The sequence below is a fragment of the Labrus mixtus genome, chromosome 11, assembly GCF_963584025.1.
Source record: "Labrus mixtus chromosome 11, fLabMix1.1, whole genome shotgun sequence".
Classification (NCBI taxonomy): domain Eukaryota; kingdom Metazoa; phylum Chordata; class Actinopteri; order Labriformes; family Labridae; genus Labrus; species Labrus mixtus.
The window spans coordinates 16,476,067-16,499,275 of record NC_083622.1 but is presented as its reverse complement, the minus strand read 5'-3'; the positions used below and the strand labels follow the sequence as shown (position 1 = coordinate 16,499,275).

General features: G+C 40.1%; 3 protein-coding genes across 3 annotated transcripts in view; all 3 read left to right on the top strand.

Moving 5' to 3' along the window:
* The first annotated feature begins 1,436 nt into the window (after window positions 1–1,436).
* gapdh (glyceraldehyde-3-phosphate dehydrogenase) lies at window positions 1,437–7,596 on the top strand. Its single transcript, XM_061049302.1, has 12 exons — window positions 1,437–1,547; window positions 2,012–2,054; window positions 3,335–3,434; window positions 3,636–3,742; window positions 3,849–3,939; window positions 4,046–4,161; window positions 4,651–4,732; window positions 4,872–5,023; window positions 5,116–5,194; window positions 6,856–6,939; window positions 7,024–7,121; window positions 7,208–7,596. Exons 2-12 carry the CDS (start codon window positions 2,032–2,034, stop codon window positions 7,275–7,277), a joined length of 1,002 nt encoding a protein of 333 aa, XP_060905285.1. The 5' UTR covers window positions 1,437–1,547; window positions 2,012–2,031; the 3' UTR covers window positions 7,278–7,596.
* A 1,743-nt stretch (window positions 7,597–9,339) lies between these two features.
* opn9 (opsin 9) lies at window positions 9,340–16,013 on the top strand. The gene is made up of 8 exons (XM_061049347.1): window positions 9,340–9,631; window positions 10,421–10,571; window positions 12,149–12,288; window positions 12,670–12,808; window positions 12,949–13,063; window positions 14,564–14,644; window positions 14,717–15,218; window positions 15,312–16,013. Exons 1-8 carry the CDS (start codon window positions 9,526–9,528, stop codon window positions 15,557–15,559), a joined length of 1,482 nt encoding a protein of 493 aa, XP_060905330.1. The 5' UTR covers window positions 9,340–9,525; the 3' UTR covers window positions 15,560–16,013.
* A 1,425-nt stretch (window positions 16,014–17,438) lies between these two features.
* iffo1b (intermediate filament family orphan 1b) overlaps window positions 17,439–23,209 on the top strand; it is a 13,562-nt gene continuing 7,791 nt past the window's right edge. Inside the window, exons 1-2 of the mRNA XM_061049237.1 lie at window positions 17,439–18,857; window positions 22,346–22,406. Of these exons, the coding sequence (XP_060905220.1) occupies window positions 17,863–18,857; window positions 22,346–22,406 (1,056 nt within the window). The 5' untranslated portion in view covers window positions 17,439–17,862. The remainder of the gene's footprint in view (window positions 18,858–22,345; window positions 22,407–23,209) is intronic.

Sequence of the window (23,209 nt, the reverse complement as noted above, 5' to 3'; positions counted from 1 at the left end):
TTATATTGAACTCACATCCTCATTGTTCTGATGTAACTTTTAATGTCACCCTCTCTGGCTCATAAATGGACATTTGACTAGGCCTACAGACACAGAGGGGTCTGTGGAAACCAGAGAACCTTTAAGGGACTGCTAACAATGTTGTTGGAGAGATGATATAACAACCTTAAAGAGCAACTTTGAGACACAAATCTCTTAAAAAGACTTCAAAATGGACACAAATACACACAAAGAACTATAAGGAAAACATCAAATCTGAAAAGACAGAAAAGGCATAAAGGACAATAAAAGAATGGCTTCCAAGAAACACAAAGCAGAAACAAAAACACAAACAGGTAAAACACACTAAACAGTTTAAGGATACAAACAAGTACAGAGGAACAAAACCTCCAAAAGACGGCTGACAAAAGAGACAAAAACAACCACTTAGTAACAAAACAATTACAAAAGCAAACAAACTGTAAAACATCCACAGAGTCACAAATGAGTTCAGAGAAACACAAACGCACCATAAGAAGACAAACAACCACAAATGGATAAAAGGCTAAAAAGAAACACAGAAAAAAAGAGATTAATAAAACTTAATAGGTTATTGTAAGTTTGTTCTTATTTGTAGGACAGCTGCACCTTTTTTCCACTCAGGGGCCATTAAGGTGTCTCACTAAGCGTATTCCCATGAAGTGCTTTCCAGACAAAAGAGTCAACTGACATGTCCAATCACAAGTTTTTGTACAACCAACAAGTGTGTTGCAGTAGCAGAACTCTTTGCAAAGACCACTTTTATCCAGACAAAGGAAACTGTCTGTGGATGAAATGTTTTTATGCATTTCTATTTTAGAGTCAATGTTCTTTCAATAACCTAATCAAAGCAACCGTGTGTGTAAATGGATTCATTCAGACAGAAGTCGTCTTCTCTGCTCATGCGTAATGATCATGAGTTTGCAACCAAGACTCAACTTTGACTTTTGCCGAGGTCATAGAGAGGCAGAAGAAGACAGGTAGCTGTGGAGAGGGTAAAAGTGAAGGGTCGTGGTCTTTGAACATCAAATGTCAAGGAGGATGACAGAGATTTGATCCCTCATATGCCCCCTCTTTGCCTCTGTGTGTCTGTATTTACAGAGAAGGTCAATGAGGGACCCCTATCCTTTTCCCCTCTACTATCGGAGGGCTTTAATATCAGAGTGTCTAAATCTGGACCTCTTAAACCCGAGGAAGGTGGAAACACTAATAAAGATGGATGTAAAAGAAAAATAAAGTTTCATATTTGAATGAACTTTTTGCTCAAAATTAGCAGCAGGAAATTGGGGAAATTTAAGAGAGAGGCTTATGTTCTTTCTCACTCACATGTAGTCAAGTAGCAGAAGTTAGCACACATGCTTCTTATGCAGGCTGACGACCTTGACATTCAGAGGGGGCGGGGCGAGGAGCAGGGACCAATGAGGGGGCGCGGCATCAAACTCTGGTTAATCATAAAAACAAGCTGCTAAACTTTACTCTTCCCTACTCACACCCGGAGTCGCAAGACAGACAGAGGCTTCTCACAAACGGTAAACACCTTTACTAAGAATGTAATGTCAGACAGAGTGTGTCAGAAACCTGCAGGCCCTGAGCTACAGGCTGCACGAGCAGGTCTCTTCATTTAGATCAGCTGTGGACAATCTGCAAGGGCTTGATTCAAACTAATTTCAAAGTAAATGTGCATGGTTACCTAGTTTAATGCACTTTATCTGCTTCATATACTTGTTTAAATGTAGGTTTTTGCATCATATGATGTTGAGAAATTGCTAATCAGTGACATGTATTGTAAAAGCAGATTTACATTGAAGTCCACTTGGACTGTGGTCCCAGATAATGGATATCTTATCAGTGGAATATATGAACATGTCTTTATGTGTTCAAAGATAATCATCTTAAATGCTCTGTTATCAAGTGAAAGCTAATGTATACCACCATGTTGGTTTATCTGTAGTTAATATCGGTCTTCTTTGTTTCTCCTCATGTCTCCTTCCAGAGGACTAGAACTCAGGCAAAATGGTCAAAGTCGGTATCAATGGGTAAGAGCTCATTTCCACTCACTTGACAGAAATAACCAAATCCCCTTAATCAGCACAACTTAATTAGCAACACATATTGAGCTTGAACACTTGCTTCGTGCCCCCTCAACAAACACAGCCACACCCCTCTGATCTGTGCACACAGAGTGAATGACTGTGTCGGCTCTTTACTTGTTAAAGCTTATTTGATTGTTTGTTCCGAATATAATTTTAACAGGCAAATGTACACCGAGATGTTCAAAACATACATTAGCAGATATAAATGATACTTCTGTTTGTTATAAAGATGAGGTTAAACCTGCTTGTTTCTGAAGCTGTACGCTTTTAAAGCATACGCAGCGTTTGCAGTCCCAAGTGTGGAATAACACTGACTGTCCTCCAGCTCGCTCAGTCTTGTTAAAATATGAAATGATTCCAAAAAATCTTCACCTTATGCTCTGACTAGTATGAAAACTGCACACTCTGTTGTGAAAAAATAGTCACTTTACAAAATGAGAATTGCTTTTTAATGGAGGACATGTATAGATGTATGCACACAAACTGTCACCAGAATGTCTTTATGTTTTTCTTGATCTTTGGCCTTTGAACCTCTCAGCAGATAACAATGTGGGCAGTGGCTATGACATGGGGGTCATTGAACAACGGATTGTTTTTCTGTCTGAAGCAGGTGGAAGAGGACCTGCGTAACTTCAATATTACAGAACACACATGATGTTCCGTTAGAGTCTACCTACGTGCTCTTTATCTCTCGGCCCCTTCCTCCTCCCCGCAAATATCTGAGGACAGAGTACATCTGTGCCAGGATTTTGGACCCCAGGTTAAACAGTAACTTAGTTGCTGATCAAACAGTGTCTTGCCGTCACAAGGATTACCACATTGGAGGCCAATATCGACTTTAGCCCCAAGAGAGGAGAGAGTGAGAGGAGCGCAGCCATAAGCTGAGCGGTACACACCTCCCTCAGCACCTCCTCTTGAACTCTGCCCTTTGGTGGGAAGTGGTTTCAGGTCTCTTGGGGAGTTATGTGATCTAGATACAAGGGATAACGCAACAACAATAATGTGACATAGGCAATGCTAGAGTTGGCTTGAATGCTAAAAGCCGAAAATATCAACCATGACTGATGTTCAGGTTATTTATTTCACTTTCACGAATGACTGGATTTACGTTTCACTGTAACTGTGAGACTGAACAGTTCAATCCAGTGACTATGTTCAGTCTTAAATAATATCACACTGCCATCTAGAGGCCAAAATAAGAAACAGCACTGTTCACATTTCAGATTCGGCCGCATCGGTCGCCTGGTGACCCGTGCTGCTTGCACCTCCAAGAAGGTGGAGATTGTGGCCATCAATGATCCTTTCATCGACCTGGAGTACATGGTGAGCACAAAAGTCATCACTACTAATGTTTCACATTTACATGAATCATTAGCAGCATGCTTTTATATTAAGATAAACTGTGGTGACCGTTGGTAACTGTTTAGTTTAATTAACGAGTAGGAAATCTAGCAAACTTAATTTGCTTTGTTGCTAAAATAATCGTTGTATGCAAACTCATCTGTCGTGTTTGGGTGAAAATAGGTCTACATGTTCAAGTATGACTCAACTCACGGCCCTTACAAGGGTGAGGTCAAGATGGAGGGTGACAAGCTGGTGATTGATGGCCATAAAATCAGCGTTTTCCATGAGTAAGTTAACTTCACTACTGCCACAATTCCACATCATACGTGACACAATGAGTTGTAAGAATTTGTTGTGACAAAATGCCTTTATTTTCCTCGCCTGATTTCTCAGGAGGGACCCCGCCAACATCAAATGGGGCGATGCCGGTGCCCAGTACGTTGTTGAGTCTACTGGTGTGTTCACCACCATTGAGAAGGCCTCTGTACGTACTCATTCTTCTCCTGAACACTATGTTAAAAATAATGACATGGGATTTACCATTCATGAACAGGGACATAGATTTACTACCATTTCAAAACCCTTTGCAGGCTCACTTGAAGGGTGGTGCCAAGAGAGTCATCATCTCTGCTCCCAGCGCTGATGCTCCCATGTTTGTGATGGGTGTCAACCATGAGAAATATGACAATTCACTCCCAGTTGTCAGGTAAGAAACTGATAGTATATCAGAGGGTGTTTGTTTCTCAAGCTTCTGCTCATCTGGGATGGTTTCAAATTGGATATTCTGTCTTGGAGGTGTTACGGAAATGTGTCCTTCACAAAACCATGCACCCTGTATACTTGTTTCATTAACAATTGCTAGATCAACTAACTAACTTCCCTCTTAACTCTTGTACAGTATTAAAGAAGTTAGGGAAGCAAAGGAAATGTATGCATGATCAATAAGCAATTATGAAGTATTTGGAATTACAATTTCTAAATGTTTAAGGTGTTGTGATTAAACATTTAATATTAAAATACAAATCTGAAGGCTGTATTTTGAGCCCATTCTCATTATAGTGTCAATTGTTGTACATCTGTCTTTTAAACTTTCACAGAACCTGTATTTGGTTGTTAAACATTTTGATATGGCTCCTTTTCATTTTTTTTTAGAGGCTTAGATCACTGATTCTTTTTTCTCCCTGCTGCTCTATAGCAATGCTTCCTGCACAACCAACTGCCTGGCTCCCCTGGCCAAGGTCATCAATGACAACTTCGGCATCGTTGAGGGGCTGATGGTGAGGATTAAAAATCACTTCACCAGGGAACAATATGGCAGAGTGACGCTAAGCAGCTCCCAAAATGCTTCAATGACATTACAAAGTTAGTTGGGGTTAAGCTTGATTTAATCATCTCACCTTCTCTTTCGTCTGTCAGAGCACAGTTCATGCCATCACCGCCACACAGAAGACTGTGGATGGTCCCTCCGGCAAGCTGTGGAGAGACGGCCGTGGTGCCAGCCAGAACATCATCCCCGCCTCTACTGGTGCAGCCAAAGCTGTTGGCAAAGTCATTCCAGAGCTCAATGGGTCAGTGACAACTTTACTTGTATTTTGTTATTGCACGATTCTAATGTGAATTTAGTTTGTGACCTTGACAACTGTATGTCCCTCTTTCACAGCAAACTGACCGGCATGGCCTTCCGTGTCCCAACCCCCAACGTGTCAGTGGTTGACCTGACAGTCCGTCTTGAGAAACCAGTAAGTGACCACAGGTTAAAACATGTAAAATTTAAATCAAAAATATTTTCACCGTAAGTTTAGTGATAGCGGTCCACAAAATCAATGAGTCCAAACCTGCAGTTACATCTTTCCCCATGTAAATAGTAGTGCTCTTGTTCATGGCAAATCAACCATATTCACATGATGGCCATTATCCTCTGAGGTCCCCCTCAGGGTAGAAATATCAGTAGTGTCTTGATTTTCATACTGTGTTTTTAGGTTTTCAAATCTCAATATAGGGAATATGACAAATTGTTAAATTGTACTGCTTCTAATTTGATCAGCAGCTGAAAAGATTATAGGCCTACTGGAAATCAGAAGGGACATTGAAACACCTTTTTTAAGTTTAAAGAACTTAACAACTTTATAATTTATTCAATAACTCATTTAAATCCAACATCTAGTCACAGCGGCAAACTTTAGTACACAACCGATTACTAAATCAATGTTAGCCAGAGAATATTCTTTGCTAACTGTTACTTTCTGTAAAATAACCACTATACATTTACTGTAAACTAGATTATGTTACTGTAAGCTAGCAATGTTAGCCTTTTCTATTTGTCATGTAGCCTACTGGCAAAGATTAATGTTAGCTAAAAGTGGTGCTAGCATTAGCTTGTGTGGGCACATTGGAACAACTTTAAGTTTCAGCAACATGTTAACTCAAAGTTTCATCATCTAGCCACAACAGCAAACTTGAGCTTTCAACAAATTCCTAGCTACCATTGTTGTTATAGATAATATCACTGTCTACAAAGAGGAATTTAGGTATTTTGTATCTGTGATGAGAAACTAAATGTTTGCTAGGAATTGGTTGCATGCTAATGTTAATCTCTGACAAAGGGTTACTTTAAAATCATCAAATAGATTTTAACTTGAAAATGTGTATTAACTGTTCATTGTTGTTTTTTGTTGCTGGTCAATTAAGAAGCTGTGAAACGATATAGCCGATGACTATTTTTTTTCATGGTATCAATAATGGCTTTAACAAATCCAGATGACTTTTATCACAGCTTTCATAAATTGCACTGAATGTGTATCAATCTATAACTGACAAGAGTCCTTTGAAATTTTTCCATTTAGAGGTCAATTTGACAAAAACTACATTAGCTAGTTGTTTGACGGTTACTCAGCTTGCTTATTCAGTGTTTCCATCCTATAGCCTTTAAACATGTTGGCCCAACACTTGTCTTTCATCAAAAGATTATGTATTTCTTTCTTTTTAAATCTTTCTGACATGCATTTGAATGTGAGCTGCATGCATAATCAAGCATTTATCTCCACTCTTGACAACCACACATGCATCACATCCAGATACAATTGAATTCACAATATCAACCTACAACTTGCTCTCTCTTTTTAAAATATTGACTAATTGTTGTGTATGTTTAAGCTTTTTATTATCTCACTGTAACATCTTCGTTTTTTCCTTGCATATGTATGCTTGAAAGATTTTTTTTTGGGTAATTGAAATTATTTTGCTGTTTTTTTCCTACTACACATGGGTTATCAGTCTTGAAAGATCTTGGGTTTTTAAAATTGTATTCTTACAAAAGAAAGTACAATTAAAATATTTCCATAATTATTTTATGTAGCCTACATTTAACTGGATAAAACTCCCAAGTTTCTTTTCTCAACAGGCCAAATACGATGACATCAAGAAGGTTGTGAAGGCTGCAGCTGATGGACCCATGAAGGGCATCCTGGCATACACAGAGGACCAGGTATGTGTTATGTGTCCCTCAGTCTCTGGTATTTAACTTTTTTGTTGATCAGAACTGAACTGTCTTTCTTTTTCTCTCCTGCAGGTGGTCTCCACAGACTTCAACGGCGACTGCCACTCCTCCATCTTTGATGCTGGTGCCGGCATCGCCCTCAATGACCACTTTGTCAAGCTGGTCTCATGGTGCGCCTTCAGCATGAGTTACTTTCACATCCTCCTGTTCACTTCCACTGACTTGTAATGACTCCTCCTCTCTGTTTCTTTACCAGGTACGACAACGAGTTTGGATACAGCAACCGTGTTTGCGACCTCATGGCCCACATGTCCTCCAAAGAGTAAACCAATCAACCAATCTGCTGTCACTGCACTTTGCCACATTACCCACATCCTCCTGAATCCAGAGTTACACATGTGCAATAAGACATTGTGTTGTTTGTGACTCTGCCTGGTTACTATCAGATGGTCGACCCTCATAAGATGCCTGAGGAAAGACCCAAAAAAGAGCAAACAAAAGAATCCAATTGGTGACCAATTACTTTTTTTGTATTTTCTTAACTCCCTGTTCTGTTCTTGTGTGAGATGGAGCGAAGGTGTGAGACTTGTCTTTCTGTAGTGTTGAAGTACTGCAGTCAGGCATGGAATAAAGTCCTCTGTGAGATTCATTGCCTCCCTTTCTCGTCTGTTACGACACAGAAAAAATCTATACAAAAAGGGCTTCTCTGTAGAATATCGGTGGCTGGATTCTTATATGGGTCAATTACTTCAGCGAAGCTTTACAAGAGGTCAATGCATGTCTGTGATCAATTCCAACCTGTGGGAAGGGACATGCTTAATTGCCTGACCTCATAATTAGGTGGACTTGATGAGGTTCTTGGCAACAGGTTTTGCCCCTATAATCAATTCTCTTACAAACGGTGGCATGCAATGTTTTTTTTTTTTCCAATTAGGTTTCCCTCTTTCTCCTCTTCAATATTTGGTCTATCTGAGTAGCTATGAGTACTGAGGAACGGCTAAGACAATATACAGTTTCTTTCATTAAGTCATCTTGCATGTTTTAGTGTTGATCATCTTCTATCACAAAGACTGACTCAGACAATGACATCATGAATCTTTCAACTATCCAAGTCATGGGTTATGATGCAAGAGGGCTGTCCAAGCATAGACACTTTTATATAAGAAGGGAAGGATTTAATCAATAACCACCATTGAGATATATGTGGGTACATGCCAAACAACATGAGCAGGTAGGAGACTGTCCTTTTACAGATGCTTATTGTGAACTTCACTTCCTTCCACCTTCTTTAGTGAAAATTGTGTGAATTATCATGCTTCTAAAGTTTTAAAAAAATGTATGGCAATGCTGTGAACCAATTATTTTTTGTCAGCTGGGGGGGAAAGGTGATAATTATATTTCATCTAAGAGGGTCCTGATAAAAATGAGACAAGTCTCTACAAGAACACTGACACAGTTGTTTGATGGAGTTATTTTCACAACACAAATAATCAAAATAGTGTTGAATTTTGATGTCACTTCTGAATTTAGTCCATTTAAAGATCGTCTGCAGGAGTTCACCCTGAAACCTTCCGGTTTATTTCTGATGTTGGTATTTTTCAGTACTTTCTGAAACAACAACCTTCAATTGTCAAAATCAAAGCCATTGTTCCATGTTAGCCTCACATTTATATTGCTTGTAAAGGCTCATGTATTCAAACGTTTTACTGTCCACTGAGCACGGAACAGTGAAAAACTACTTATACCACAATTCCGTTGTTGAGTGGAGGACCCCAGTGATGGCTGTGGGTTTTCAGAGATAATTATGGATTTAATATCAGAGAATGGAAAATCAGTCGAGGAGATGCAAGACTGAATGGAGGTTAAAGACCATCAAATATCCCCCTCCCCTCTTACTCTCTCTCACACACACACACACACGTTCCTCAGTTTGCCTGCTTCTGTTAATTTCTCAACCTGACTACCAGAAGCAAAATTTCTCTCTAGCTCTCGGAGATGCCCCATGGATTTACAGATTAACATTGTATAAATATCTTGAAGCTATCTGCTTTAGAGACCATCTGAGAGAGCACACTAAGAACAAAAGCACGGTAAGTCATACCATTTTAAGGATTTTTACTGAACAAACAAAAAAGCTTTTGGGGAAGAGTCATTTTAGTTCAGAGGAAACGAATACTCTCAGGCAATCTCTGTTTTGTGCTTCCACTTTCATGTTATTAGACTGTGTACATTTATTCTTTTATTTCTGAGTTTTTCGCCCAGGAAAGTTTCTTGCTGCTCATGAGACTCAGCTGATTGCCTGCTGGCTTCATCAAAAGATAATAGAGCTCGAGCGAAAATGACTCAGGAAGAGAGTATATTTTGTTTCCTTTTAACTGCTGGTTAATATAACCACAAATACATTTAATTCACATAGCAGGACACACAATTCTTACAATATATTTCATATAAGAGAGCACAGCACACTTTATTCTTCATTATATATTTTAACTTCAGTGTCTCTCTGAAGCTTCGGGACTGATCTATCCTCTCATCTCCTCTTTGTGTGCTGCTGTGGGTCGGTGCAGGACACTCATGGGAGATATTGGCTCACAAGGGGGCTCGCCCATCCACCCGATGTTCCTCTCCAAGCTGCCCCCCCCTGCAGACCTGGCTGTTGCAGCCTTCCTCACCTTTACTGGTAGGCACAAGGACACTTTTATCTTTTGGAGTTCTTCAGGGTTTTTTCATTGTGGCAAGTCCATAGTTGCAAACTCATATCTTAAAGATGTACAAAACCCAAATGAATCATTCCGTATTATATGTAAATTGAAAAACAACCTTTGATATGAGGACACAAAATATTTAAGTGACTGAGGAAGTCAGCCAGCAAATAGAATATACAGCAACGTAATTCCTAAGCTAGATAAAAATGATTTCTTGACTGTTGTTAAAAGTCACTTGTTGTTAAACCATTTCTATTCATGTACTTTTAAAAATTATAGTGTTGTGACAGGTACAGATCATAGGTTCTGCGTGACTGACTTGCTATTGCTAACATAAGATGGGGAAAATTATTTTTTTCTTTTTTAGATTACAAGTCAACACAAACCCCTGTTTCAGTAAATGCAGCACAGTTCAGACTGTGAATAAAAAAGACATGTAATGGGCTGAACAGTGTGCACAGCAGGGAGGCCTCTGACTCCTTCAGTATTTGATCTACTCTCACAACTTGTTCATATGCGTTAGGCTTTTTCTGGTTTCATTCGCTCCCTGTGGAGCAGCACGAGTTTTCTGTTGCATGGACAGCAGCTGATTAGTGTATGTGGTTAACAGGAGAATAGCTGAAAAACTGCATTGATCCAGTTTGAGGCACTCTGATCCAGCTCTCTTTAACATGTACAACCGGTGCATGAAGACCACATGTGAAGTCACTTTGAACTAACTATGTGTTTTTTTTTTTTCTCTGTCACAAATATTCAATTGTAAGGTTTGACATCAGTGCTGGGAAACGGCATGGTGTTATTGCTCTACTGTAGAAAAAGAAAGAAGCTCAGACCTCCAGAGCTCCTCACCATCAACCTGGCTCTCTGCGATTTTGGCTATAGCCTCTTTGGGGCGCCATTCTTCATCATTTCAAGGTACAAAATACAACTAATGAATACTAAGGCATTCATTAATGTATTCCCCTTTTACACCCTGTACGAATTCAAGATACTTTTACTTACTATACTAGTACTTTCTACTGACATATTTCCATGTTATGCACCATTACGGCAGTAGCTCAGTCTGTGGGGACTTGGGTTGAGTCCTGTTGAGGATGACGTCTACAAATTGCTCTGGTAGCAGGAGAGGTGCCAGTTCACTCCCTAAGCATTGCTGAGCTGCCCTTGAGCAAGGCACCAGACCCCAAACTGCTCGGGCGCTCTTCCGTGTAGAGCCCCTCACTCTGACATCTCTCCATTAGTGCAAGTCCATTTGATCCTGTTTGTGCATTTCAGCCTTTGTGTGTGTGTGTAGTATGTCTCAATTACAGAGTGTAAAAGTAATTTCCCCTCATGTGATGAGTAAGGGATGTCTTCTTCTTCTGTATTATCTAAACATCTCTCTTCTTCATCTCAAAGGCAGATATCTTTATTCCTTTACATTTGTATGACAGTTTTTGCACTGTTTAGATAACAATTCTCTATGCCGTTCCTCTGCAGCGAAAACCAGATATTTAACCATCTGATATTCAAATAGAAACTGAAAATAGGCCTGCTTTATAATCCTATTTAAATTAGACTTCTTAGAGATATTGTTCTCAGAGAAAAACAAACATAATGATCTTATGCAACATGATGTGTGCTGTATATCAAAATACAGAATATATAGATTATTTCAAATAATCGAAACATCGTTAGCACTAAAATTGAATACAGACATTAAAGAAGCAGTGACGATCATCCAAAAATGTCACATTTAAAAATCAAACAGTGACAAATAAGGGTAACACAAAATACTGAAACAGCAATATGTCATCATTCCATACTTATGGAAGCACTGGAGCCTGATATCAATATTTTAATGAAAATAATAAGGAGCTCTAAAAAAGAGTTCACTACCAGTTTGACCCACTGCATCACCACTTCATGACTCCTCATGGTAGCACATGTGGACGTGAATAAGACTAATGTGAACAGATGCTAATTGGCCAAAGAAGAAGATGACAGCGAGTTAATGCCAGACATATAAGAAGTGACAGGGTGAAGTGTGATTGGAGGTGGAACTGACACCAAATTGCAGTGAATAAAGACATTCATCCATGCACTTCATCTTTTTAGGGGCATTTTGTATTCAGTTCATTAGATATGGTGATGTATCTGGTGAGGTTTGTCTTACAATGTGTCAATTATCGCAGAATCACTGTAATGTGTTATTGTTGCTGTGGGCCATGTATTGTGCCTTGAGTTACCCTGTGATTCCCCTTCCTAATGACCAAACAGGGGACAGTTTTCTGATAACACTGTCATATATTTACCTAAGTATAGCTTTGAACACAGGACTGTAACTTGCACTTAACTGTGTCTATAACTTGTCAAACAATTACTTTTATTATAGTCAAGGACCAGAAATCTTTCTTCCACCCCATGCTAAAACACTAACATCCATGCCAGTGACAGAAGGAGATGATCCATTAAGCGGGTCAGGAGACTAAAGCTTTCTGTCCCTCTGTCAGCCTGTGCCATGCCTGGGTGTTTGGGGAGACGGGGTGCCTCTGGTACGGCATTCAGGGCTTTGTGTTTGGCATCGGCTCTCTTCTCACCACCTGTCTCATCTCTGTGGACCGCTGCCTGAAGATCTGTTGCTCAAGATACGGCAAGTCTCACATGGTCTTCCAACATCCAAAAAAATGTACAATCCACAGAGGCATGACTGCACTGTATATTCACCTGAATCAATCTACATAAAATGATTCATTTCTTTCACATGTTATATGGACACAACCCTCTTACTTTGGGCTTAAGACCCTACTTTTCTAGGACACATTGATTCAAAGAGTTATTGATTTACAAGCCATTCGCTGATTGCTTAGGTAAACCCCAAAGCTAATTAAACCTGCTGATGTTTCAAGAAACTGCAGAAGTCAAATGTCGGGAATTCTCTTGAGGATTGAGAGCACCTCATTCTTACACATACACATGATGCTTGAGACACACTAAGTCCAATAAATGGTTTGCACGCGTATTGCCTCTATAGGTCAATGGGTTGAGAGATGCCACGTCTCTCTGTCCATATTGCTGATGTGGGTTTATACACTGTTCTGGGCCCTGCTGCCTGCTTTTGGCATTGGAAGTTACGGAGCAGAACCTTATGGGACCAGCTGCACCATCAACTGGTAATCTCTGATGTCTTTTGCATTTGCTGCTTGATGCCCTGTTGTTCACATACATAAAAGTCTGCAGAGATGAGTTGTTTGAGTTTGATGAGTTTCTCAGATATGAGTGATTACCTTTCTATCTATATCTCTATCTCAAGGTGGAGAATGAGATCATCTCTAAATGACAAAATTTATATTTTCCTCATCCTGACATTGTGCTTCGGACTGCCAACGCTTGCCATCGTCATTTCATATCTGGCAATCCTGCTGACGGTGAGGAAAACTGCTGCATCATAAAACAAAATAGAGGATCTCGGAGCAGCATCTGTATCTGTAATTCGTGTTTGTATGTACCAGTCACTCATTTACACCCACTCTATGGGGAGAGTAATACAAATTGCAACTTTGGCACCTCCCAGTGGTAATGCTGAAAAATGCATTGCGGAAGCCAGAATTGAACACTGTTGATGTCACCTTCAAGTCTGAAAAGTATAAGCTAATGTGGAGGTATATTGAACCTGCAATCTTTCTAAAAGACAGCAGGGGATGACTCATCTAAAAAAGGATGTCAGATTGTAAAGAAGTCTGAGAGAAAATGATCCTACTTCTTTTACAATTGGCTCCAAAAATCAAGAAAGCGACACCAAAATATCAAACTTGAGGCTTCACTGTGGAAGTGCAAAAAAGATTGTTTGACATTATACTTACATCAACATATTATATAAAGGTGTTAAGTGAGAAAATATCCTATTGGCCCAGATGATCACAGGCCCCATATGCCCTAGAGATTTATGGTTTGTAAATTTGTTGGTGACAATGTTATAAATTGCAAATTTCTTAAGAATAATGCGTCTGTAATTAGTTTTAGTGTCAGGTCTTGAGGCAAAAGAGTTGCAAAATAACACCTCTTGAGGTTAATAATCCTTCATGAGCAGTTGCTTTTTATTTTTATTTTGTGTTTTTACAAACTTAAAAACAGATAAAAACAATTAAGTTGAGCCACAATGAACAGTGTCCTGGGGAAAAAAACAACAACCCTGAACTTCCAAACAGGAAAATTAGCCCTTGGCTGGCTAAACAGCAAATAACAAATCTTCAAAGTTAGAAATAGTTCACATCAATCAATTATTATCAATCAATCATTATTTGTATAGCGCCAATTCATAACAAGTGTTGTCTCGAGACGCTTTACAAAAGAGCATATGGGATGTTGTCCACCCTTCCTTGCAGCTGAGGTGGAGGTCGGAGCAGGCCTTGGATGAATGAGGACGGAGGTAGTTGTGGGGACGACACAGTCCGATGGTGGTGGCTGGGTGTCACACATATACACTGTGTTAAAGTGCAATATAATTTGTAGTAGTTGAAAAATCTGGACCCAGTCTAAATCAAAGTGCCTTGAATTTATGGTTTCTGATTTTGTCCCGTCAATAGAAAAATGAAAAATACACAGAGGCCTGCTTTACATATCACATCACAGCCCCCCAGAATAACAGCTGACATTACCTACAAGCTTTATTGGCAGCTAAATTGGGAATCCCAGATCAGTGAGCATGAATAAGTGCTTTCTTGGACAGCATGTGGATGAGCTGTAGACAGAAAAGTTACAAAGGCACCAAACATATTACCATCAAAATAATTCAAAAGACTATTTAATTGAAAAATGTGTCACCTGGGTATTTATCTTTGCAGAAGTTTGATGTCCAATAGTTATTATTGGAATAAAGTGATTGTGATATTACCAATGGCAGCATTAACTATTGCTTCTGCTTTCAGGTCAACAGATCGAATCGCAATCTGGCATCTATATCGTCCTCATCTGTCAGTCACACCAGCAAAGAAGTGAAACTAGCAAAGGTAGACCTGAGTCAATGATATCGTGATACATATTCTTCAACAAACAAATGAACTGTTTTTTATTTATTTCAGATGGCAGCTGTAGTGTGCAGTAGCTTCCTCCTGGCCTGGATGCCCTACGCTGCTGTGTCTCTGATCTCTGCACTCCTTCCCAGACACCAAGAGGTAGGAGGCACTTTACTTTCTATGAAGGAGGAGACAGCGGATCCTAATGTTCCCAGGATCTTTGATGTACCCTCTTTGCTCAACTGGACTACTGCAGAATATTACAGACAAATCCACGACAATCCTGAGAGTAATCGGAGTGAAGTGAGCAGCACGACTTCTGCCTCCATCACCGGCCTGAGTGAGAAAGAAGCTGAGCCAGTGACCACGACCCTGCAGTCGCACTCTTCTCTACCACCTGTAGTCACCTTGATCCCTGCTTTGTTTGCGAAGTCTCACTCCATGATCAACCCTTTAATCTACCAGATAATGAACAGGGCGTTCAGGGATGATGTCTACGTCATGGTGTTCGGCCAAGAGATGGCAGGGAGGAGGCGCATGCAAGGGAGGAATCAGAGCTTCTGTGAAAGTAAGAAATAAGCTGAAACCTCTATTTGAAAATTAGTCAAAGTTTTATGAACAACTACCGGACAATGCCATTTTTTCTTCTTTTCTCTTTTAGGCGGACTCAGCATTTCGTATCGCCATAGCTGGAGGAGGAACAAGAGTATGGCTATGTTTGTAGAAAGAAAACACATACATTTGAAGAATACAGAAGAACACAGCCACCCAGGGAGCAGTAGAGGAAGATCAAAGTCGTGGGCAGACAATACCTCAGTCAGGACTGATGCTTTGGACTCTTTGGAGACTGCAGGAGATATGGAGAGACACTTCACCAAAGTTGGACAGAAGAAATCCAGCAATGACTGACAGATTGATTATAGATAGACAGATGGTGGATGGATGGATAGGTGGGTGCATGGATTGAGAAATAGATATATATATATAGATAGCTAGATGATAGAAAGAAAGTCAAAGATTTGCTGTGAAAACAAACTATGGACTAAAGGCAAAATAAATAAAAAATCAACCTGTGCTACTGGCGCCCCTCTTTGTTAAAAAAAAAAACAAGAGGAGGTTTTGGCATTGTTTTTTTTTTTCTGTGGCTCCATGTTTCAAAACGTTTGTTATATTCAGGCCAAAAAAGTACATCAACACTACATCAAAAACATAGTTATTTTAATTTAGACTATGTTTCTAAATTATTGTTCTTATATATTCATATGTTCTCTTTTTATTTTTGTTTATTGCTTGTTTTTTGTGATCACAATGTTAAAGTATTAAGAGTTTTAAAAAAAGAAAAGAAATGTGATGCATGTGATGTGCTGTAAAATAAGTAATCGTGTATAATAATCGTGATCTCAATATCAATCAAAATAATCTGGATTTTTTTGTTGGGGAGACCTGTGCATGTTTACCAGGTGAAAAGTAACAGTGCTTCAATGAATGCTTATTCCAGTCCAAATGACAAAACAATTGGCTTTTTTCTTGTTGTCTTGTCATTTTTATTAAATGCCAAAAAATGCCAAAGTCCTCTTCCATTTTCTTGGCCTCACAAGTTGCCTTTGTAATTTTATTTATCACAGAGCAGGTCAAGAATTAAAATAAATATGAACACATGAGTTTAATAGGAATACTTTTTGATTACATTTAGCCTTTAATAGCTTTCCTAGGTTTTGATATAATAAGCAGTTGCTAGGTGGCAAATGGAGAGTTACTTGCTTGCACATTGTCAAACAGCAAGCTACACAGTTTACAGACTAGACCAGATAGATATAAAGCATTAATAAGTGAACTGCTTTCAGGTCGATTTTCTTTCAGAGGACATATAGTCAGGAACACTGTTTGCCAGTAAAGCTAATTTATCTTATCTAAGCTATCCAACCACGGTGTCTTTTGCTTATACAGTAGGGCTACATGTTTGAGACTGGTAAAATCTTAAATAATAAGGCCATTATCTAGTTGGTTGATATTGTAAGTGTATAAACTCCTGAGCATTTTAAAATCTCAAAACGACAGAATACGAGTTTACACACTAAAAGTTTAACAGGAGCCATATATTCAGTGGCAACTGATTGTCTGGGCCCTATAGGCGAAAACTCATTTGGGGCCCCTCCAACCAGCGTTCATCACCATAATGTCTGACAGATTCCCGATGCTTATTCGTCTCTGTCTTTTTACTCTTTCTTTTTTAACCACCAAACGGATAATTACTCTTCATTTTCCTTCATTGAGTTTCATTGACAAGAATGGTTTTCACAGCAAAATGTGCATGCCATGCTTAGCAGAAGAAGAGGAAGTGCTTTCAGATGCTTCCCCCCCCCCCCCTCCCCTTAGGGAGGTTTCCTTCTGTCATTGCAAAATTTGCACATTTTGAGCCACTGCTGTGGTTGTCAGCCCTTGTGGGGGGGGATTTTTGGCCTAGGGCCCCATGCAGTTGCCTGCCTTGCCTAGTGACATACAGCACCTCTGCAGGTTTGTAAGTCCGGTCTTGAATTCTGTCCACTTTAAATAGCCACCTGATTCAAATATTTATTTTTACATTGGGATCATCACCATTAAAAATAAAAAAAAAATTGGCTCAAAAGTTTCCCTTGATCTGTAGGCTAACGTTGTTTATTGTATCTGTGTGAGTGAGCATGTGTGTGAGAGGAAAGATTGAAAAACAAAGGTGAATCCTTTGCGTTGTAATTCGCGGAACACAAACAGTTAAAGGCTCAGCGCCGCTCTCTTACGGTACTTACGGTAACCGTGCTCCTCCAATCCGCAGTACTTTCTCTGGCTGCGGTCACATCTTGTTGGCAGAACTTCAGTGACGGGGTGATACTGGATTTATATGTTACTCATCCACGCTATATGCGCCTTTCTTCGTTTTAATGCGTTTATTTTGCAAGGAATGACACTGAATCGCGAGTGAAGTGTTGCCGCATTTTGCTTACTTGCAATTCATTTTGAGTCGCACCGGGGTGTCTTTTTGTGGAGAGCTTGACAGCACTTGTACATCCTCCAACGTTAAGACCTTTGAGCTTTAAGGATAAGATTCTTATTTAGGCACGGTTACATAATCAGGTAAATACTGGCGTTTTGTTCGCACGCTTTCGGGTACATTTTCCCTCTAGGTCATTTTCTAGTCACTGTATTTTGTTGTAGAAAGAAAATTCCCGTTCGTTTTCATGCCCGATCTGCAGCGCTTTAGTTTTCCATATCATAGCATGAATCCTTTGTTGGGGGCCAATACGCATCTCCAACAACATCCGCAGCAGAGCCCAGCCTCCGGACATCCAGACTCTCCCTCCGGCCTCCTCCCCGACGCCGTTTTCGGTGTCTCGGACCCGACATCCTTTCTACTTGGTGAGCTACCCAGCCCAGGCCCTGATCAGCCGGGGCCTGATTTCACCGCACCCTCACAGACCTCTCCTTTCCTCCACCACAACCACAGCAGTCACTACCAGCACCGCGTTGTGCCGCATCCCCCCGCAGCCATGGCTCTTAGAAACGACTTGGGATCCAACATCAGCGTCCTTAAAACCCTAAATCTGAGATTCAGATGCTTTTTGGCAAAAGTCCACGAATTAGAGCGCAGAAATAAGATTTTGGAGAAGCAGCTGCAACAGGCTCTAGATGCCAACAAGGGCTGTCAAGGTGGATGCTGTGATGGCAGGGCACATACCCAGGAAGCATGCGTGCAGACCGGATTTGTTGGCACCATACCGCTCAGGCCCGGCTCCCTCCTCTTTCATAACACAAACAACTCAGCCAGGAGGCCTACAACACTGTTCCCACCAACACTCTCAACCAACCTACCACCTGCAGCCACTGAAAACTCCAGTTCAACCCAAACAAACACCACGTCCAACCCAGCCATCACAATCAGCCAGGCCTCTCCCTGCGTGGACTCCCCTGGTTCTGCCTCTAAAAGTGTCACCAACACCAGTGAAGGCCAGGAGAGATCTACCAACCCTCCTCCAAGGTTCCTGCCGGGCACCATCTGGTCCTACAACCACACCCGCAAGTTCGGACCAGGGGCAGAGCGTGTGACCAGTCCAGGAGTATCCTGGGTGCACCCTGACGGAGTCGGGGTCCAGATTGACACCATCACCCCTGAGATAAGAGCCCTGTATAATGTCCTGGCCAAAGTGAAGAGGGAGCGGGATGAGTATAAACGCAGGTAAACCATTTTATTGCACCTTTAACATGCATTTATACTGAGCATGTCGTTCGTTTGAGTGTGTAATGCACAATCCGGAGCGAGCAGAGCTGTAAACAGCTGCAGACCAGCTGTCTCCAACACAAGCAGCAGAGTCAGCACAAATCTTCACCATCCATCACTTACCGCCTGACTGTGCATCCACTCCATGTCTGACCACAAACACAGGTGCTGCTGCCCGAAATACAACCAAATATTTAACACATCACAAGCTAAATATAAAGAAGAATGAAGGTCAAAGCTTAGTCAAAACGTGTGAAGATTAAAACAAAATATCACCAGACCCTGAGTCATAGTGTACATGTCCATTAGAGAAAATCCACCCTGGAATAGGTCTGATGTTAATGTTCCGCTGATTTTTATTTAAGAAATTGAACAATTCAAGATGAAAGATGTCTTTTTAAGGCCAGCCAAGGATTATTAATGTTAAGACTGTAGGCCACACAAGATATTGGAATTACCCCTATGGTGTTTTACTGCAAATATGGACATTAACATTGGACTAGTTGACACATTCAGTCTTTAATTTCTGTAACCAACTAATTATTGAATTTATATTTTAAGCACCAATGACTTAAAGTTCTTTGTCTCATCTTCTGAAAAAGTTAGGTTTTTGCTATTGTTTGTGTTTCATCTTTAGCTACAGCTATTTAGGTTTTTATCTGAAAGCAGTTTGAAGACCTCACTGCTCTTGAAAAATGTGATTGGAATATTACACAATGTATAGACAAAATAACCCGTTCATTTATCAAGAAAACGATTAGCAGATTAAATGGTAAAGGATTTTAGTGTTTATTGCCTGTTATTTAACTTCATTTAAAAAAAGAAAAAGCGTACAACTCTGTGTCAAATAATGACATCAACAGTTTAAATTTAGAGAGACAGCTGTCTGTTTGGCAGTGTGAAAGTACAATGTGAACTCAAAGGTTTGACTTTCTCTTTAAACTCTTTTTTTTTTTTTTTTAAACAACCCACAAATTGTACATTGTGCTATACATTTAGAGGACGTATGCCAGTTGTGGTTAACGTGTCGGCCCACAGCATAGACTGTATATACAAATGGACAACATGCCTAAGCCTCCTCCTCTTGGACAAACATGAAGCCAAAATATCCCTGTGACAAGCGCTGACCTATTGTGAAATTTGCAGTCAGGGATCAGCTGGAAGAGCCACCTAATTGACGTCTTGTCGCATTTCCGCTTTCTAAACCCACATTTAGCTTAGCGATAAAACATCAAAGAACTCTCAGCTAGCTACAGTCTATAGCAGAACAGATTCCTGTGTAGGTTTGAAGCAGACACTCACAGTTATATATTTTATTAACATTTTGTTATTCTACTCTGCTAATCCGGTGCATACAGTGCCGCAGTGCATACGTTCATCAAGGGAGCTGTCAGTCATGGCAATTTCTGCCTTTTTTTTAGCATCAAATAACTAATTAGAAAGAAACTTTTCATAAAAAAGAGCGCTTGAGCACAAACTACCGTGATAATAACTAACTATAATGAAGAAACCTGGGGGGTTTATGACCTATAATGCAGCCAGTCAGCAGGGGGAGCTCTAAATCTGTCTGCATCACTTGAGGCGACTCAGACGAGGTATTCCACTGTCCATCTTTATACAGTCTATGGTCCAGAGTGAACTTCAGTAGCCCCCATGTTCCAGCACATTCAGAGTCGAATTCCCTCAAATTAAATCCAAATGAGCAGCCATGCGTTCTTCATAGAGGAGGAGATCCTGAGCAGCACAGGATAGAGGCTTCTTTGTGAGTGAGGGGACAAAGATGGCACTAACTGCCCTGTTACATCAAACACTGGGTTTGATTGAGTTGGAACCCGAGAGGAAAATATTTACAGACCTCTTGTCCTGGAAGTAAACCTTTTTTTGTTTTGCTGTGAATATAGCTCCATCAGTGATCAAATCTCCTACTGTCTGAACTTTTCTTGAAGAGGTCGGGGCAGATTCTCGACCTCTGTGCACTTCCTTTAGGTATAAGTTGACCTTCGGACAAGGAGAACGTTAAGACCTTTAAAGCCAAGCGAAACTCACTTCTACTGATTCATGCCATCATATCTATGCGTCAGAGAGTATTTAACAGGCTACACAGTAAATGATGAAATGTTATCTTGTTGCCTTAGTGAATTGTTTTCATATTTTCTTTAAATATGAGCTATTAATTAATTCATCTTACAGCTTGGTGCATTTTGCTTCATTTTTTTAAAATGTCACCCTCCTCTAGCTCTTTTACCCATGTCACTTTTTTTTTTTAAATTCAAGGACAACTTTGTCCGCCGCACATCACACACTTCCTGTCTCTCTCTCCTGCTCCCTGCCTCTCTTCTCTCTCACGGCACAACCCCCTTTCCACTCTCCACACTTTATCTGCAATGCAGCATGCACTGCAAGCCGTTACTGCTGGATATGGGATTGGCTTCTCTGCCTCTTGCACGCTCTCACCTTACTGATCAAACAAGCATCCTCTAAGACAACAACAACTCCTGTTTCATGACTCAGTTTCTGTCAGATTTAGTATTCCCAAAAGTCAAGAAGTGCTGCAGCGTTCTGCATTTCTTACAGCATGTATATGAGAGGCCACCGACTCAGCGTTGAGTGGATTTCTCCAGAGCACTGGTGATGTGTGAAGTCATCTGAGACCAAAAACAGGATCTGTGCTCAGGCTTTTGAATGTATTTAAGTTCAGATTCATGGGCCAATCGTTTGAGCTGCATGTTAGATTAAATTTAATTACAGATGTTTGTCCCTGTAAAGTGCAAATCCAGGACCTGACAGCCTTACGTCATTCCTTCTTTACAAATGATCATAAAATATGAAAAGTATGTTATATAGGGCAATTTTAAAGTTGCTCTTTTTATTTTTTGGAAATAAACATAAATCAAATGCTCTGTAGCACAACCAGAGGTCTATTCTCCACAGGGAATCTTTAAGTTAGTTTAATTGAAATAGTTGTGTGTATTATAATAAATACAATTTCGCATCACAGAAATGTCAAATTAGGTTTGAGGTTATTCAAAATCAGTGTCTCCAGTTTATCCCTACGACAGGGTTCGGGTTAGGGGTTAGCAAACTCACTCAGCAAACAAACCTTAGAGGTTTTTATTAAATATATGTTTTTTAAGTAACTCCGATATATCTTATTCTGATTTCGCAAAGTACAGTGATCTCTGCTTTAGTAAAGGCTCCTGCTATTTAAACTATGATGGTTGTTTAAATTAATCTTGGATGGCAGCCTCTTGTTTTGTTGTGCATGGATGAATTTGACTGTCATCAAGTGATGGTTTGAAGGCAGGTGCACTTAAGTAGTTGATATATGGGTCGATTTGGTACTTGACCTTCCTTTCTAAGTAGCTCCACAAGAGACATGGCTGAATAATCTACATCAGCACAACTTCAGACAAACAAATGATTTCTCCTTTGTGTTTGATTTTTAGATGGGAAGAAGAATACACCATGAGGATGGATATGGAACAGAAAATGTCAGACCTACAAGAGGTAACGATCAGCTGGCCTGTGTGTGTGTGTGTGTGTGTGTGTGTGTGTGTGTGTGTGTGTGTGTGTGTGTGTGTGTGTATGTTGACATGGCGTGAGACCAACAATGCAGTGTGTCTGAACAGAACCATTTTGGACTCTTCACTTTACACTTTACACCTGCCATCAGCCAGACTCATCAAAACAAGTTAAAGTGATTGATAGGGGAAACTTCAGTTATGGTTTTGCTGACATAATACCATGAACATACATAATGTGTGTGCTCGGCCTGTCGAGGGTCATGCTAAATCATGTAAGTTGACAGTTTTCATTAAACGGATAGTATCAGGAGGAGTGAGTACAGATATGAAGAATACTACAGTTGATATAGCAACTAGAAGTGGGCTCTCTAAGGTCTCAAATGAAAGCTTCAATCTTGTGTAAAAAGGAATACAATTGATTCATTTTGATTAAAATAAAACTTTTTCTGCTGACTCTGTCACTTACTGTCAGGTTGATTGTGGAATTTGTGCTTCCTGCAGCTGGGTCTTTTTAAACCTTGTGGTTTGTTGATTTCCTACTTATATGTGTTTGTAGGGTTGTTATTTAGGTAAGCGTGTGCACAAGCATACTTTTGGGTTTTAATGTGCGTGTACCGTTGCCAGGAATCTTTACTGTATTTAGCAGGCTGCGCCACAGGAAGACCACACTACACGCAGAAAAACATTAAGGCTTAAAGATGCCTGACCAATATAGTAGGCCATATGAATCAGTCAACAAAGAGAGAAGGGAATTTATGATGCCATTAAACACATCTAGCACTCCCA

Bases quoted from the DNA above. Each gene is read 5' to 3' on its own strand.
- gapdh (XM_061049302.1), top strand. From the start codon at position 2,032: ATGGTCAAAGTCGGTATCAATGG. The intron at 2,055-3,334 runs GTAAGAGCTCAT...TTCACATTTCAG, and splicing joins GTCAAAGTCGGTATCAATGG to ATTCGGCCGCATCGGTCGCC. The intron at 4,162-4,650 runs GTAAGAAACTGA...GCTGCTCTATAG, and splicing joins AATTCACTCCCAGTTGTCAG to CAATGCTTCCTGCACAACCA.
- opn9 (XM_061049347.1), top strand. From the start codon at position 9,526: ATGGGAGATATTGGCTCACAAGGGGGCTCGCCCATCCACCCGATGTTC. The intron at 9,632-10,420 runs GTAGGCACAAGG...TTCAATTGTAAG, and splicing joins AGCCTTCCTCACCTTTACTG to GTTTGACATCAGTGCTGGGA. The intron at 10,572-12,148 runs GTACAAAATACA...TCCCTCTGTCAG, and splicing joins CCATTCTTCATCATTTCAAG to CCTGTGCCATGCCTGGGTGT.